At 40.5% G+C, this 15316-nt stretch overlaps 1 protein-coding gene and 1 long non-coding RNA gene across 2 annotated transcripts; one reads left to right on the plus strand and one right to left on the minus strand.

Annotated features, from left to right (window-relative positions):
- Nucleotides 1-900: 900 nt before the first annotated feature.
- Nucleotides 901-14274, minus strand: BRD7 (bromodomain containing 7). Its single transcript, XM_068202674.1, has 17 exons — nt 14112-14274; nt 13555-13763; nt 13011-13140; nt 12570-12627; nt 11299-11443; nt 10039-10149; nt 9697-9881; nt 8804-8927; nt 8106-8181; nt 7493-7600; nt 6747-6879; nt 5870-5981; nt 4808-4864; nt 3880-3991; nt 3590-3733; nt 2360-2503; nt 901-1412 (listed from the first exon to the last, which is right to left on the minus strand). The coding sequence occupies exons 1-17, from the start codon at nt 14158-14160 to the stop codon at nt 1348-1350; spliced, it is 1962 nt and encodes a 653-aa protein (XP_068058775.1). The 5' UTR covers nt 14161-14274; the 3' UTR covers nt 901-1347.
- Nucleotides 10812-11442, plus strand: LOC137481155 (uncharacterized). Its single transcript, XR_011003356.1, has 2 exons — nt 10812-11021; nt 11147-11442. It is a non-coding gene; the product is annotated as an uncharacterized lncRNA (long non-coding RNA).
- Nucleotides 14275-15316: the final 1042 nt, after the last annotated feature.

Genomic DNA, 15316 nt, shown 5'->3' on the forward strand with positions numbered 1-15316 from the left:
ATATTTTATATTTTTTATAGTGCTGCAGACTTAATGGGACTGTTTTTGCTCATGAACTGAAGTTGGTATTTATCTTTTTAAACAATGTTGCCAGTAGAAAATGCTTAGTGACATCCACATGTTCAACAGCTGATGAGAAATGCCAGTACTTCTGTCACTGGCAGCCACCTCCTGCACCATCTAAAAGGTGAGTGATGGGCAATGAGATGCTATGGACACAGCCAGTAAGGATTTGGCTGGCACATTTGCCCTGAATATTGTCTTTTTCTTGTAGCATGAAAATGATTTAAATAGTAATGGAAAAATTCATTCCCTGGAGTAATAATTCAGCTGCTATTACCTAGAACTGAAAAAACTCCAGTGGTGACTATTAAGTTTTATGGGACTATTGAAACTGCTGGAGAAAAACCCAGACTGACAGTTAAAATTTTTGCAATGTATTTTAGTAATTGTGAAAGTTTAAAAACAAATCTTTCTGCAGTATTTTTAGAGGAAGGAAGGAAGCAAGGATGATGCTAAGACTGAGGGCAGAGGATGCTATTTGGCCTGTAAGTTTTCTCTTAGCTCAGTTCCCTGCCACTGCACACAGCAGCGATGGCTGGAACCCTACAGCTCACTCCTCTTGACTGCAGGGTTATACTGGAACCACAGATTAAAGAAAAGCAACATTTAAAAACAATGAGGGATGCCTGTGGTAGAAGCCATGTGCAGCACTGCGTGATGATGAGAGCACATGGGGAGCACAGGGAAAGCCTTCTTGAGTGTGCCACTGGCTGCACCTGTACCCCTACAACGCTCGAGTTCTCTGTGCCTGAGAGCTGTGCTGCTGGTCTGCTCCTCTGGTGAACAGGGAACTGTCTCACAAAGCTGAGCTTTTGTGAATTCATCACACTGCATCCGTTTTGTATAAAAAGTTTATTTCCCTTCCTCAAGTCCATGAGAGTTGCACAGGAATTTTAAAAAGGGGGAGTTCAGACACTGATGATGTTTGCACTAACCAGACTCAGAGACAAATCTATACATTGCTTCTAGAAACTTTTGGTTGAGTCCCTGCACCGTATATAGGCACATTTTCATTATGCTTTGACTTTTCCAGACACTTGGTAATTTAAGAAAACTTAAATGTGGTAGAGGAGTTTAAAAATATTAGAGAATGCAAAAAGAATAATTTAGTGCATTTACATAGCAGAAGTAACTAATACAAACCCTTCAAAAGCCATCAGCTCCAAAATTTAATAAACAAAAGCAGTTTAACACACAATAAACACACATGGTGAATGCACCTGAAGGGCATTTAGCTGGTTCTTAAACAGAATCAAACAAACAGCTGTAAACTGAACAGAATCTTCAGCTTGTAACTGCACCACACTCGTTTTCAGGGACAGTGATGGTCTTTTTAGGCTCTTCAAAATCTGAAAGTTTACAACAGATAGCATGTCACTGACCACAGAATGCTCACAGAATATGAAGACATGCATATACAGCAGAGCATGCCTCAGGTCATTTGCTATTTATGCAGATAGCCCTGTGTTAGCTGTTTGTTCTGCAACAGTCCCAGAAAATCCTGTTTCATTTGGTTCTGTTACAAGGCCTCTGTGTAATGTTATGGAAAGGGTTCAATAATTTTGAAATTGAAATTTCTTGAGCAGTTTCCTTAAAAATAGGAATGAGTTCCTCAATTAATCCTGATCTTTCAGTTAAAATGTTATTCAATGAAAACTTTCATAAACCACAGATTGAGTAAATTTGTTGTGTGCATTATGTTTCATGAGAGGAAATTCTTCCTACCCTACCCTAACTCTGGGTGCTCTTCTGCTGTGTATGTTCTAAATGGGAGAGGACAGGGTCTGGCACTGAGACTCCACTGACCAGACTCTCTAATCCAGCAAAAACAGCCACTACTTTTGCTGGGTGAGGTGAGTTGAACTCACACTGTCAACTTCCAAAGCACAACAGCTGGCCAAACTAAGCAAAAGGCTTGCACAGCCAAAAGCCTGCAGAAGGAATCACGATGTTCTCATTTTAGCAAGTGAGGAATTTTAACTCCTCTCTTGCAACCTCACACAAAATGGAAACACTAAAATTAAATTAATTACTGAGATTTAAAATCTGGCAGTGCTGTAAGATGGATTGTAAAGTAACCATTGTAGCTGAACCAAAGTTCCATACACACAAAAGATTCATTTTGGACTGAGACCAAAGGCAGCAACTTTCCATTTGAAATAGAATTTAAAAAGGAGAGAAGAACTGAAAATTGGAACCATACTACTGCAAGTTCTACCATAAGCCAGTCTAAGGATTTGCAGATGTGGTTTTGTTCCAGCTGAACAGATGCTACAAGATGTTTTCATACACTCACCCTCTGTCAAATCCACCCAGCTGTCTTCTGTCTCAGGTAGAGGGACCGAGATTCCCATTGCTTTCCGGATTCCGTAGGTACTGACAATGTCGCCTGGCGTCACTTGCTGGGCAAGTTCTTTCAGGTTATTGGTTACTCTCTCCGCTGGAAAAGGTAAGAGCATGTGTTTACATGCTATATATAGAAACCAAATTGCTGAATCACCCTGCAAACAGTTCAATTATTTGGTACAAAGGCTACTATGTTAAATAATATTTCTAGACCAGAAGAGCTGTGCTGTGCTGTGTGCAGCCATGCAGGACATCCTGGGAACCAAGAGACAAAGTAAGAAGAACAGGAGGAATGAAACAGCTGCTGCCCAAGGCTTGCTGCCATCAGGAAACACCAGAAGTCAAACAGTAAATTAATGAAACTTGGGCCACACATGCAGCAGCTGGGAGAAGGCTGGTGGCACTCACATAGCACTGGTGTTAGTAATAGCTGGATTTTGGGACTCAGCACAAAGCTTTGGATATAAAGAGAAACTGTTCTTGTTGCTACAAATGTGGTTTTCCCTCAAGAAGGAAGCCATAATTAGTGAACCATAAAAAAAGATAGTATTTGATCTGGTTTAGACTTGGTGTGGTACCAACTTGGTCATATTCCTTTAGTAATGGGGAATTTATCTAATCCCATCAATGTGGTTTAGTTTAGACCATGAATAGGCTTGCAGTCTACAGTCAGTTTTACTTGCCAAACAGGCACCCTGCACACGGTCCTATCTTACAGGGCTGCCATTTACTCAAGCTGTGTAGTTGATCTGTGAGACAAGCAGGTTTGCTCAATCAACTAAAGAATGTATGACTGGTATTAATTAGTGTAACTCAATAGATCGATAGCCAGATCCATCCTGGACCAAAGCTGGCCTTGCAATAATAACTTGGTAATACTTAATCGAGCCCTGTTCAAAGACACTGCAAAACTCATGGAGTTATTGGTATTTGGCTATTGTCTGCCCCATGGCATCAATCAATTCAATCAGTTCTAGGGACATTTAGGAATAAAGAAGAAATACTTGTAATTACTATTCAAGATTTTCATCTGGCTTTAAATTCAAAGAAGTTTAAATTAATCCTCTAGGCCTAACAGAGCACATAATCTACACTATAGCCCTTGAAATTTTTTTTCTTGGAGTTGATACCAGTTGGGACTTCTCAATTCTGCAAGAATGATCAGAAAAAGTGTATTTACCCAAGTGCATTTCTCTGTAAGATGGACCCAGAAGACAAATCATATTAGGGGGTGGTTTTGTACTCAGTCGCTCATTTTGAGCGTCCTGGAGTTCTCTGAGCAGCTTTGTTGTTTCATCAAGTTTCCTCTGGAAGATTTCAGCCTCTGTTTAAAGAGAAAAAGGTAGTTCTGACTAGTAAGATCTAAATAAAATCTATTTACTTACTTTCTGATATAAAATGTTGTAACGGACTGAGAAACTAAAGGAGTTACACATATATATCAGAACTATGACTATCAAGAAGACTCACCTTCAGAATCAAACTCTTCTATAGGCATGCCAAAGTTCGTAACTGCTTTCAGAGCTGTAAGTCTGTCGCTATTAGCAGTGTCCAACCTGGCAGCAATATCAATTTCCATAATCTGAAAAAAAAAATCAGCAAGTAATAATTTAGATAATATTTAGCTCAGCCTTGAAACAACCAAATTTTCTGGGAAAAATCAGAACGCAAAGGTAAGGTTAGTGTGCTCTAAAAAATAAGTAAACATACAGAGGGAAAGCTGAAAAGACACCCTGTATAACTGAGTGTTCTACAGTTATTGTTCACTCATTCTATTTTATATGAAAATAGGAAATGTTATCTGCCAAAACCACTGGGGATATGCACAAATGATGTGGTAACTTAAGAGCAGCATCCCAATTAAAAAACAGTTTAGGTATTCCTTCAGCTCACCTAAAGGAGATTTTATCAATGATCTGAGGCCAAAATTTAAAAGGAATCTGGGCACTGGCTGCAGGAGAGCAGCCCTGGCCCTAGAACTGCTTTCTCTAATTGAGCAAAGTTTGGGTGGAACGATTTGAGATCTATAATGTATTGACTACAAGGGGCACAAAGTGAGAACTTCTCAAAGACTGCTACGTATTGTGTGGCATCTTACATTCACACTACAAATTCATGTTAAACAAAACCAGATTAAGATAGAAACAAAGCTATAGCTTTGAACAGTCACAAACAAAAATACGTAAGCATTTTCTTCCAGTTCTCCTATCATATAGTTAAGACTTAATGTTTTGGAGAACCTTACTCTCCTCATGCCTACAAAGGGACACATCATTTTCACAAGACTTGCAGCTTGTCAGTCTCAGTGTTGTTCTACAGCCCTGAAAGTTTTAGGCCATTTTAGATCTGTGAGCTTGTTGGTTGGTTGGAGAAGATAATTAATAAAGAAAAATTTTACCTTTACATCTTTCATTGCATCACTTCTTTCCTGTGGGCCTTCAGCTTCCTCACATGGCTGAATAAAGAATTTTTAAAGAAGGCATTAAAATTACTCTTTTAAATTAAAAGTAAAATCTTACAAGATGCCATATTTTAGGTGAGTATGAAATGTCATAATTTGCTTTCACAGTAAAGCAAGTTATAATGCAGCTATTTTTTAGGGTCTTTCTTGGGCAATTAATGTTTACTGATATACATTTTTTCAGCTCAGGTTTCATTTATCTTTGCAAAGTTCACAGCGATGTCACATCAGAGACTATTTACTGGGGTGCAGGAAGAAGAGGAAGGGTGGTTATTAGAGGCTGAAATGTTTTCTGTTTCTGTATGTAATTGTATTTCTCTTAATATTGCCAAGAATAAGAGGCCAAACCCTGGCAGTCAGTGCCACTACTGGGTACAAGAAAAGAGCTAAACGTGTAATGCTAAGGAAAGGTGTGAGCTGAGGCAAAAAGGTCCATGAACTTTTTCTAGTATTAACTTAGGTAATATTTGACCCATTAGTAAAAGGCTACAATCTGTTTATTTCAATAGCCAGCATTGATTTGAACCTCAAAGCAAGACTTTTAGTTAACAGGAGCTGTTCTCAGAAGATTCTCAAATAATTCTTGGATTGTCAATTAAGTTAAGGTTATCAAATGAGCCTCTTTGATTCCAGTTATGTTTAGGATGGACAGGACTGGAATTTTCTAAGAATTTGTGATAAAATTTTTATGGAAAAAAAAGCCTGTCAATGATCACCTCATTTTTAAACAACTGCTTATTGGTCTTGAAACAGCAGTCAGTGATGATGGGATAATGCACAAAGAACGGGTAATTACTATCTCCATGTACAATATGTTAATATTCACTAATGAACAATACAACAATTCCTTTCCAGAAAATCCTGCCACTGGACGCAAAGATCAGTCTTTACTTTCCAATTCTATCAGTTAAAAGGAAGCCCATCAATAGGATTAGCATCATCCTTCTCTTGCTTTAGAGCTAAAACCAAAGACTAGATAGTACACAAATCCAGTCTTACCATTTCTAGTTCTCTCAGAGCTCTAGAATGTCCTCCTTTAGTTAGAACATCCAGCAAACTATCAGCCATTAAAAGAGGATAATCCTGGGATTTCATAAAAAAATCTTGAATACTGAAAGAATAAAGATAGTTAAGGTAACTACTTTCATAACAAACATTTAATGTAAAAAAGTTATGTAAGGTCAAACCAATATGTACAGCACAGAAAACACAAAAAATAGCAGAGGATTTGATCAAAATGGATTGCTTTAGTTTAATTATGCCTGCCTTCTGTAGCTGAGGAGAATCCATTCTGAATGAGACACTGGAAAACCTGGAAAAGTGTAGTGTCTCAGGCAGCTGCATTAACATGAAAGCAAACTTGCACAGGCCCTTCACGTGTACATTGTACTAAAGTTTTCTTCCCTTTCCTAAAAATTTATATCACTGTGCTGGCTACTTGTGAAATTCTCATAAAACAAAAGAGCTTTAAAATTTTTACAATCAATAATAAAAAACCAATAGAATTATTTTTACAAAGCTGTATCTTATTCAAGGCAGTAATTAATGTGAAAAAACCCCATCAGTTTTTATAAACATGTGTACAACTCAGTATTCTTCTGGCTTTGAACATGAGTCCTTCAGTTATAAATACATCTAAGTTTAGACAGTGTACTCCTAGGAATCAGCAGCATCAAAATTCTTCCATCTTGGCTAATTTCACTTTAGAGGCAGGTTCTTCTACTGAAGTATTTGTTTCTTACACAAACAAACCCCTGTGAGCTACAAAGACAGCAGGGCCATCACTCCACAGCAAAGCCAGCCCATCCTGTAGAGAGTTGCACATAACTGCCTCTGTGCATGGGAGCTGTACTGTGCATCCTGCTTGCTGGATTACCTGGAAGATCCTTGATTAGAGTCTTCCCCATATGTTGAGTAGATTAAGTCAGAATCTTCTTTGCTTATGTTGGCGAACGTTGAATCATATGTTGGTGCATAGGAACTGAAGGGTCCATAATTCAAGTATGTCACTAATGAGTAACAATAGTATTAATTATTACCCTGCTTTGCATGCAGCAGCTAGAAATGAGAAGGGGCTGTAAAACAGTCCTCAAGAAAAAACTTTGAAGGAATGTATTTGTTAAGGCCTTCACAGAACACCCACCATCTGTTGACAACTAACAATTTTTAGTAAGATCTAAATCAAATGCATTTGTATTTGCAAATATGTCACTAATACCACTGTGTGCCTCAGCACAACATGAAGAGTTTGATGCTGGAAAAAGGTTCTCAGGCTCACCCCTGCTCTTTTAAAGCCACCAAAAACCTTTCTCTATCTGGTTGTTTCTCTTCTCAGTGTAGATAAAAAGTAAATATCTTGCCCCTTTTGTATGTGTAACTTAAGCTGGACTCTGTGATGTGCTGTTTAATTGTGTAATGGATGCAAAGAATCACAGAATGGTTTGGGTTGGGAGGGACCTTAAAGATCATCTAGTTCCACCCCCTCTGCCATGGGCAAGGACACCTAATAATGTGCTTTATCTTTAGAAATCCTTAGTTCCAAATATGTGTGCTAGTAACAATATCAATACACTTTGTTTATATAAGAAGGATTTGTATTAAAAAAAAAAAATCAGCACTTACCTGGAGTAACCTTGTTTCTTTTATCTTCTTTGAACCCCTGTAATGTATTAACTCCTGACTGAAGCCTTCCTGCTGTCATTCCCAGCTTTACAGGGCAGTAACCTGGTTCTGCAATAGGACATATCAAAATACAGAAACAGAGAAGGCATATGAAGATGACTAAACTCATTTAATACTCACAGCTAAGAATGCAAAATAAACAGGACATGGCTCTCAAAGTGTGCTTTTCTATCCAAATGCTTCATGCTAATGATCTGGGACCCAGACAGTTCCCAATTCTAAAACATCTGTGACCTTCTGGGTCAGCAGACACTGCACTCTGTACATGGATCAGAAATAAGGGGATCCCGGGAAATTCTCCAGCAGCAAAAGTGTTCTTTTGCAGCTTCTGACACAAATCAGAGAAGCAACAGCACTGAGGACTCCCACCAGCTGCTCCTAACACCAGCCACAGCAGAGGACCATCTATGTGATCCCTCAACCACAGCTTTTCCAATCCAGATCAATCAGGCTGGAAAGAGGCATTCAGTTCTTGGCCAGGATTTGCTCATCTGGCCCTGCAAAGATGCCAGGTATGTGGAAGTCACTTGTTACCTGAACCATGCCAACTTACCTCCTGCAGTGAGGTCAACGGGATTAAGAAGGCCCAGAGTTGTCGTACCATCTGGTTTTCTTCTTTCAAATTCACACTGAAATAAGATTAGACTATTTTAATTTACATAGCACTTGAAATTCCTGGTCCTTAAACTAATGAAAACATTTAATTAAACTGTCCTATCTGCAGGAATAAGAAAGGAGATCAGTCACTCAGAATTGAGTGCTGCTCTAAATTTTTACTTTCACTAGATAATTTTATTATTGGAATAGGCACAAAGAATTAAGATTTTATGATAAATATTAGTGTTTCTGCAGAGGCCAAGTGACAAAAAATGTAGAAAATTAAACAGGCATAGTATTATATTACCAGTCTGAGTTTCTTCTCCTGTAATATTAATAACTTTTGATCAGGTATGTGTCTGTTTCAGAACTAAGAGATTTTTGCAGGTCAGATTTATTTGCTTGAGCTTTCTACTATTCAGCCTTTTCTATTACTTTATTGAAAATTTTAGCTCAACTTGCTCTGCTGATGAAATTCAGCATGCATTCAAATAGCACTTTCTTTTTAACCTTACGATGTTACATAGATGATCAATGGTGCAAAATAGTGTAAGCTGCAGTAAAAGCAGACGTGAGGTTTCAACTGGTGAAAGAGGCCAAGGAAACCTGGTTTGTGGAAAAGGGAAAGGAGCTACCAAACCCCCCAGTGCTTACCTGGCTGTTTGCAAGGCGCCTGGTTAACTTGCCTCCAGACTCCTTAACAATCCGATCAATCTGCTCTTGTTCCCTTTCCAAGCTATTGCTTCGTAATTTGTCTTCAAGCAGGTCTTTATCCTTCCTGTGAATATACCCACACAACTTAGGGACTAGCTGGATCACCATTGGCAAAATAATACAGCAGGATACTGTGACAATAGTTTTAGCCAAATCTGTACCTGGTTTTGAAGACAAAACAACTAACAACAAAAGAGTGCTATTGAATATGACTGTATTTAATACAGCTGGGGAAGGCATGTGACAAAGGTTTACATCAGTAAATGCTGTGTTAATAACTGTACAGGTCTCCCAGAAAACAAAGACACTCTTAGTATATTAGATACTCTTAATTTTAGTATCCAGCATTTATTTACCTAAGTATGTACCATCTCCATATCTGGTATTTCTAGATATGAATAGCTATTTCAGAAAGTACACTTTCTGTAGCTAGGCAGCTCCATGTTTCAAATACAACTAACTATGTAAACAAACGAAAAGTAATCAAAATTGGCTATGTAGCTTTTTGTACCAAAATGTTTAAAAACACATGTTTGCAAGCTTTCTCCAAAACTACACAGTGTCCGTGAAAGGGACACTAAACCAGAAAAGAATGGAAGGAATGGAGTTGATGAACAGTACATGGTTACCTACACTCAAAAATTATTGTATCATAAGTGATTCTAAACTAATTTGGTTTTAGTAGATGAGGATACTTTATGTAACTGTTGATCCCTTGAGATTAAAATGTCTAAGCAGTACCAGAGTGAAACCCACATCTGCTGGACCCTAAGTCATCTTGTTTCTGTAGCATTTAAAAGGTGTATCCTATAATGACTCAGACAATACTTCACTTTTTGTGCTCTTTGCTAGGTGTTTTGAATGCTTTGGTGTCACCATCCATAGGTTCTCCTCTGTCTTTCCCAGGACCATTTTCCTCTTCCCCAGTTTGCTGCAGTTCTGTCTTGTCCTTCTGCTTCCTTGTCTTCTGCAGGTCAGCCATGAATTCTATACTTTGTTTCAGGCTCTGAATTCTCTCCTGAATAACATCAAAATCCTTTTATTTGCTGCTTCAATAAATCTCTTTGTAACCTACCCATAGAGACTAATTTATATTAAAAAAGGGATAAAGAGGGATAAAAAAAAAAAAAAGAAGCAATATACTTTTTAATATTTTGGTTGAGGGTTTTTGTTACCTGGCTAAGTATCTTCATCCCTGAGTGCAGCAGTTTTTTTGCAGCTTTGTAGTAAATGGTGTCTGGTTTGTTGTAAATCATTGCATTATTACACATCAGTTTGAAGTTATCCTGTTCAAACATGAATTATTTTGGAATGAAAGTTAATTTTACAGTGTACTATACTGATACTCTTGTTGCAAATGGGGTGTCTTGAGCTTTAGGGAAAAAGAAATTAAAATAATACTTTTAATTAATGAATTTAAGAAATCTATTAAAAATGTAAACAGGGATAAGTATGTAACTCCGTTTTAAGACCTGAATCTATCAACCCATCAAACATCCTTCAAATAGAAGTGTTCAGTACTGTTTGTAGTTTTTAAAGTTTTAAGGGAAGCCCTCTTAGCTACAACTAATGACCTACTGGCCAATCAGCAGTCATTAAAACAAAGTGAAGCAACATAACAAAGACAAAGAAAAGCTGCAGTGCAAAGTTAGATTATTACAAAGACTATCCCAAAGTTTTAGTTACAATGAAAAAATGTATGCTTGTTTGAAATTCCAGTGAGCTAGAAACTGCACTTCTATACTCACTGCAGCCTCTACAGGTGAATATGTTTTATCCTATTCTCATTTATTTACAAAGTTAAAATTAAAAACCAACCAGAAACAGCTGTTACAACAGGGAATGCTCTTCTTAAATTTTGGAGCTCTAAAGAAGAATGTGCAAGAAAATACAACCAATACTATTAATTAACATATGCCTAATTGTTAATTACACCTCTCAGGTCCTCATCTAGCCCAGTAAAGAACTAGAGTATTTCTGACAAAGAAACAAAACAAAACCAGGCCCCACATCTTTTAAAAGCTCAAGGAGGTTTTCAAGCCAGGCCCTTGAATCCATTAGGCACACTACAGCACCAGGACAAGTGGTTGCTGTCAACAGGACCAAGCTCACAGTGCCTTCAGTTGTTGATCTCTAAGAGCAGACTAGCCTGGAAAAAGTAATAGATCTAAAACAGCAGGCTGAAGGACAAACTGAAAGATTCCATGCAATCCTGAACAAAACCTGAAACCATCTGCATCTGAGATGCACATTTACAGACAGGAAGTGTTTTCTCTTTTACAGTCAGAACTTTCTTGCTCACAAAAATTGAAGAAGAAACATTTCTTGAGGCACAAGTACTGATTTGTTCTGGCATCCTTCTATTCCCATAAAATACTAGCCCTCAAGTCAATTGAGCATAATCTCTGTAGTCAAAACAAAATTCAAAGCATTACCTTTAATTCTTCTATGGACTGGTATCCATTGTTCTTGATCTTCTCTTTCATGGTACTAAAATCCATTGGGTTTTTAATGATCATGGAATAGCCAGGAGCAATAAAGTCAGTCACAGGAAATGAAAAGAAAGAACTTGGATCCTTTCTGTTAAGAAATGAAAGATGTTTTTTTATGTTTCAACTTATAACAAAGAACATACTGAGTCCGGAATTAAATAGAAAGGAAATAACTAAGCTGAAAAGAAATCAGAACTATAAAGAGAGAAATAGCTTGCATCAGCATAATCTTCCCTTTCAAGGTTGAAAAGATCTCATATGCAGACCCATACACCAAAAAAGTATTACAAATGTATTTCAGAAATTCCTTCTTTATTTTAATAATTACCTGTGTTCCCCCGAAGATGAAAAAAACACAATTTTCCAAAAAGGTTTTAGATTTTAACAAAGGTGTTCTATACCATATTAGAAATAATTAAAAAATAAAAGAAATATATAGAATATAAGAGTATTCTTGTCTGTTATTGCTTACTCAGAAATTATCAGAAGGGAAGAGACAGGGTTCAAAATCAAAAGTGCTGCTTTTTGTATGCACGGAAAGGGAGCCAAAACTAACACAGGCATCTTTTGATAGTTTAAGTTTCTTGAAACTGACATCACACCTAGGTCTTGAAAATTTACAGGTAAGAGAAAACTTGCAAACAAAGTTGCAAGCTCAGTCTGGTAAGACAGCTAAAGGGAAAGATCTTTCAACCACTCTTGCACAAGATGCAGGTACTCTTAAAGTCAAGAAAGATTATCTTAAATGAAAGACTACTTGAAAGAACTGTAGACTTCATTGTTTTAACCAAAAGACATGTGGTTAGTAAAACAGTAAGAGAACATGGCTGAAGTTTTCAAGTGCATACTTCCTTTTTATAGTAAATAATGCTAAAATAGGAGAACTGAAGGTAAAAGAAACTTTGGCAAGTTAAGCTCTTGTGCTTTCCTTTCAAAAGCTTCCAATAAAGAAAGCATCACATTATTGGAAAACTTTCCTGGATTTGAAAACTTTTTAAAACTACTATGAACTTGAAACTGGAGGGGTTCACAACAAGCCTAAGCTGAAGAGAAGTTCTAAGTACACTTTCTTAAACTAGCACTTAAATTCCTAAAATAGCCCTCTTAGCAATATATTTACCAATAATATTTTGACTCAGCTTTGCGTGTGCCCCTTCCCTTACTGGATGTTATTTTCACTTCACAGCTCTGCAAGCCTGTAGCACAGACATTACCTCTGCAGCTGTCTCATGAGTTGATTCAGAGCTTCCTGAAGTGGTGTCTGCTCCACCTCTAGACCAAAAACAAGGGAGGGGGAGAAACAGTGTGAGGCAGAGCTGACTGCACTTCCAAGATACTAGAAATCAACCAAACAAAACTGATGCACCTTGACAATGCAGTGTCAAGAAAAGAATACAATGGCACACCCCACAATACCTACAGGGGATCTACTTTTCTCATTGCCCTTACTTGACATTCTGCTCACTCTGACAGAAGTACCAGATACTACTCTGAAAAGTGTACAGCAACCTAATACCAAGCTTTTGTACGAGATGGAGAAAAACACTGAGATGGCACAAAATGCCAAGTCACTTGCTACAAAAACAAACAACAATAAAACATGACTCAATTACAGAAAACATGAATTAGAAAAAGAAATTTCTTTTTTCCCCTACCCTCCTGCTTGGATAAAGTGCTGGTCAGTGGTTTCTCTGGTGACAATTCCATTCTGACAGGGGTCTGACATTTCATTTCCTGTTCTCCCTCACTGTCTCCATGGTCTCGATCTCGTTTCTTTTTATCCTCCTGGAAAGATTGTTATGTAAATGTAAGAGCACCTGCAAACCCTGCATTATTTATGTACATAATGCTTTCTAGATTTTTAAAAACATATTCACAAAGTGTAAAAAATAAGAATAGTTTGTAAGTGCTTAAAAATTCTGTGTTCTTTATGTACTGTCTCCATCTGCTGGACACTGAAATAATTCAGCCATACAATGCACTGTATCACTGAATTAGTTGTTTAGAAAATGTGACAGCTATCTGGTGTGTATCCTTTAAAAATGAGACAGGAACGCCTCACACACCGAGGCTGAATGTATTCCAGTTTAAGGATACAAGTTACAATTATATCTGCTGATCTTTGGCTGTGAAACCTAGAGAAAGTCAAAGCTTTTTTTTTTTTTTTTTTTGCTAAAATGCAGTAGCATGAACACATACCTTAACTTTTCTCCTTCTTTTCTCCTTTTCTTCGCCAGGAACTTGTTTTTCTCCTTTCTTTCTCTTTTTCCTTTTTCTGTCCTTGTGTTTTTCATGTTCAGATTTGTCTTCGTAGAGGCTGGAATCAAGTCCTGCATTTCCAGTGGAGAGCTCAGCAACTTCATTTCCTCCAACTTTCAGCACCAGCTTCAGCGGCTTTTCGACGTATTCTTAAACCAGCAGAGAAACAGGCTGTGGTGAGTACCAGATAAAACGCGCTCCCGTCCTCAATAACCCCGCGCGATCACTCCTCTTCCTCACCGCACCATTTCCTCATTTCCAGTCCCTGCAGCTGCTTCTCCCCCGCGCAGAGCCGAGCCCGCCGCCCATCTCCCGGCCCCGGGCCCGCCGGCGGAGCGAGGGCCCCGCTCCCCGCAGCCTCAGCCCGGAGCGTTCAAACCGCCCCGGCGCTGGGCCCGGCGGGGCGGGGCGGGCGCCGCTGGGGGCTCCAGGGCCCGCGTCCGCTTCGGGCCGCGCTGCCCGGCGGCCTCTGCCCGCCCACCCCCGTAGGGACCCACCCTCGTAGGGATGTTTGTCCGACTTGTGCTTCTTGTGCTTCTTCCCCATGGCCCCGGCCCGGCCCGCCCGGGAGAGGCCGCGCTGTTGAGGCGGAGGCGGCCCGGCCCCGCGCGGCCCGCTGCAGGCGATGGCGGCCGCAGCGCCCCCTGGCGCGCTGGAGGTGTGGCGGTGGGCGGGTGAGCGGCGGCCTGGCCGGGCAGCGGCAGGATCGGGCATCCGCGATGCCCGAGCCGCGACCCGCCCCGCGCCTGTACGGGGAGAGCTCGGCGCATTTCCCCTTGTGAGCAGCCCGCTCCGCTCCCCGGGCAGCGTCGCCTCTCCAGAACCCTCACGGCATCCTACCGAATCATAAAATGTTCAAGGCTGGAGGAGACCTTAAACTGCCCCTAAACCACATCACCCTGAGCCAGATCCACGCACCTCTTAAACATCTCCAGGCATGGTGACTCCACCACTTCCCTGGGCAGCCTGTTCCAAGGCCAGATCACCCGAAGAGTGATTTTCTTTCCTAATATCTAATCTGAATGTCGCCTGTCCTGCGCCTGCGGCATTCTCCCGCGCCCTCTCCCCTCACGCAGCAGCCAGCAGCTCCCCGCCGCTCCCCCGGCGGTGCCCCGTGCTCCCAGCCCGCGGCTGGGACTTCCGAGACTTGGGCAGGATTCTCGGAGTCACAGAATCACTGAGGCTGGAAAGGCTCTCTGCGGCCACCGAGTCACTCCTGTGACCGATCGCCACCGTGACAACCAGGCCCTGGCACTGAGGGCCACGTCCGGTCTGTCCCCGAGCACCGCCAGGGACGGCGACTGCACCACCCGAGGACTCAGCCCGAGTCCTGCTGTGCTGGCAGAACCCGGTGCCACAGAATGTCCCCTGCCGAGACTGTGTGTGCCAGGGGCCGAAGGTGACAGCAGCGGCAGGGGTGCTGTGGCAGTCTGTCCTTCTGACAGCAGAGTTTACTCTGCTCCCGGATGGATGCCAGGGGGCCGCCGAGGTTCTTGGCTTCTCGGCTGCCATGTGGCCACGACCCGGCTGCTGCTGCCGGCCGGGCACGTTAGGCAAGAGCTCTGGTTCACCACAGACCCTCAGTCTGGGACAAAGGCTTGCTGTTCCTGGAGTTTGGGAACCTGTGCCTAAATTTGTACCAGTGAGAAGAGCAGAGGATGCGTCTACTCGAGGAAGGGTTGGCAGAGGTGTGCCGAGTCTG

This window comes from Anomalospiza imberbis, chromosome 12 (assembly GCF_031753505.1).
Source record: "Anomalospiza imberbis isolate Cuckoo-Finch-1a 21T00152 chromosome 12, ASM3175350v1, whole genome shotgun sequence".
In the NCBI taxonomy this organism is placed as follows: Eukaryota; Metazoa; Chordata; class Aves; order Passeriformes; family Viduidae; genus Anomalospiza; species Anomalospiza imberbis.

What these genes read in the sequence shown, in the direction of transcription:
- BRD7 (XM_068202674.1), bottom strand. Translation starts at nt 14,160, where the DNA reads ATGGGGAAGAAGCACAAGAAGCACAAGTCGGACAAACATCCCTACGAG. An exon ending in AGTCCATAGAAGAATTAAAG is followed by an intron (nt 10,150 to 11,298) that starts GTAATGCTTTGA and finishes ATGTTTGAACAG; the next exon opens with GATAACTTCAAACTGATGTG. An exon ending in GGATGAAGATACTTAGCCAG is followed by an intron (nt 9,882 to 10,038) that starts GTAACAAAAACC and finishes GATGTTATTCAG; the next exon opens with GAGAGAATTCAGAGCCTGAA.